Below are 1,510 nucleotides of genomic sequence, written 5' to 3'. Positions count from 1 at the left end.
GGTGGCTGACTAAATACTTTTTTTCCCCACTGTATATTATATATAAATATGAATGTTATATGTATATATATATATATAAACAAAACATATTTTTCATGTGTGTGTTTATACATAATAAACATACACAGTACACACACACGTATATTATGTAAACAAAAACTTTTATTTTGGATGCGATTAATCGTTTGACAGCACTAAGTTCTATGGTAAATTACCTGACATTGATATAAACGTCTTTTTTCATCTCAGATTTAGGCAGTTACGGGCTTATTAAATAACATACAATATCTATGCATGCGCCTAAAGGCCTTAAAGTGCTTGAACCCCTGTAATTGCTGCTTGCAGCTGTATTTAAAACCTGTTTATAACTCTCACCTGAGAACAAACCAGATCCCCACGGCTGTTACAATCACCAACACAACTCCCACAATACTCAGGATGATGCCCAGAAGCTTACCTGAAAACATGACAATAAAATTCACTTCATCTTTTCTTAAAGTGTTTCTTACATGGAAATTCGAATGGGAATTCAGTGAACAGAAGAAGGTAAGTTGCCGGGGAAGGCTGTCTCACTTGTGCTGTTTTGCAGCGTGATCTCCATCATCGCCCGGAAGGCTCCTGTCGGTGACTTGCAGTTAGTCATGTTCAGATAAAAACTTTCTGGAATCAGGAGATCCTTAATCTTCTCATCTTTTTTAGTGCTGTACAGCGTCGTTTGAGAGCGAATGGTCTGCACTGCGATGTTTGTGTGCACCTCCTTACACTTGGGCTGGCTGACATTTCTGAACTTTAGATTGCTTTTAAACTGAGGCTCCAGGTTAACAATCCAGGACACCGTGCTAGACGCTTTCATGCCAGACGGCCAGGCTGGAGTCGCCAACACGGTAGGGTTATCCATTTTTGGTGCCACAGTGAATATATAGTGCTCTGTATGAGGAAGGCAGAACAGTAAAGACTTGAAAACTGATTTTTGTTATCAAGCCACTTGCACTGAAGATATCAGAGCAGGTACACTACCAATTTATGGATGTATAATGAAAGCACTTGCCTGATATGTCTTGTGTAAATGAATAGGTTAAGATGGGTTTAGTTGCCAAATTCCGGTCATTGAAACTCGTGACGGAGGCAGTTATTGCAATCTTGGATTCACGGATTTGGATTTTCTGAATGGTTCCCTTTGGACAAAACTGCCCGAGAGTGATGCCGGAGTTAACATGGGACACATTTAGGAGGATGATGCTGTTGCATTTGTCTTCAGGCGGACAGTAACGCAGATCTCCCGCAGGAGACTGAAGCCCCACTGCACTGTTCTGAGGGCCATGAAGGAGCCAGATGATCGTCTTCAAAACGCCTGGGATACACTGCTGCTCGTAGTTGAAAGTTAGAGGGAATGAAGTGGAGGCACAGTCTCTCCATTCTTTACATTCTGTTGATAAAGAAACACAAATTAGTGTGATGATGAATAGAGGAAAATTTCATTGTTAGGGGCCAAGAAGGAGTGTAAAGACCC

General features: G+C 41.1%; 1 protein-coding gene across 1 annotated transcript in view; it reads right to left on the bottom strand.

The window, feature by feature from the left end:
* Positions 1-1,510, bottom strand: part of LOC107576253 (CUB domain-containing protein 1-like) — a 3,447-nt gene that overhangs the window by 1,317 nt on the left and 620 nt on the right. The window contains exons 2-4 of the mRNA XM_016262469.1: positions 1,049-1,426; positions 574-927; positions 376-457 (exon numbers count right to left, since the gene is read on the bottom strand). Of these exons, the coding sequence (XP_016117955.1) occupies positions 376-457; positions 574-927; positions 1,049-1,426 (814 nt within the window). The remainder of the gene's footprint in view (positions 1-375; positions 458-573; positions 928-1,048; positions 1,427-1,510) is intronic.

This window comes from Sinocyclocheilus grahami, unplaced genomic scaffold (genome assembly GCF_001515645.1).
Source record: "Sinocyclocheilus grahami isolate Dianchi unplaced genomic scaffold, SAMN03320097.WGS_v1.1 scaffold3400.1, whole genome shotgun sequence".
Lineage (NCBI taxonomy): Eukaryota > Metazoa > Chordata > Actinopteri > Cypriniformes > Cyprinidae > Sinocyclocheilus > Sinocyclocheilus grahami.
This window is presented reverse-complemented; position numbering and strand designations above follow the sequence as displayed.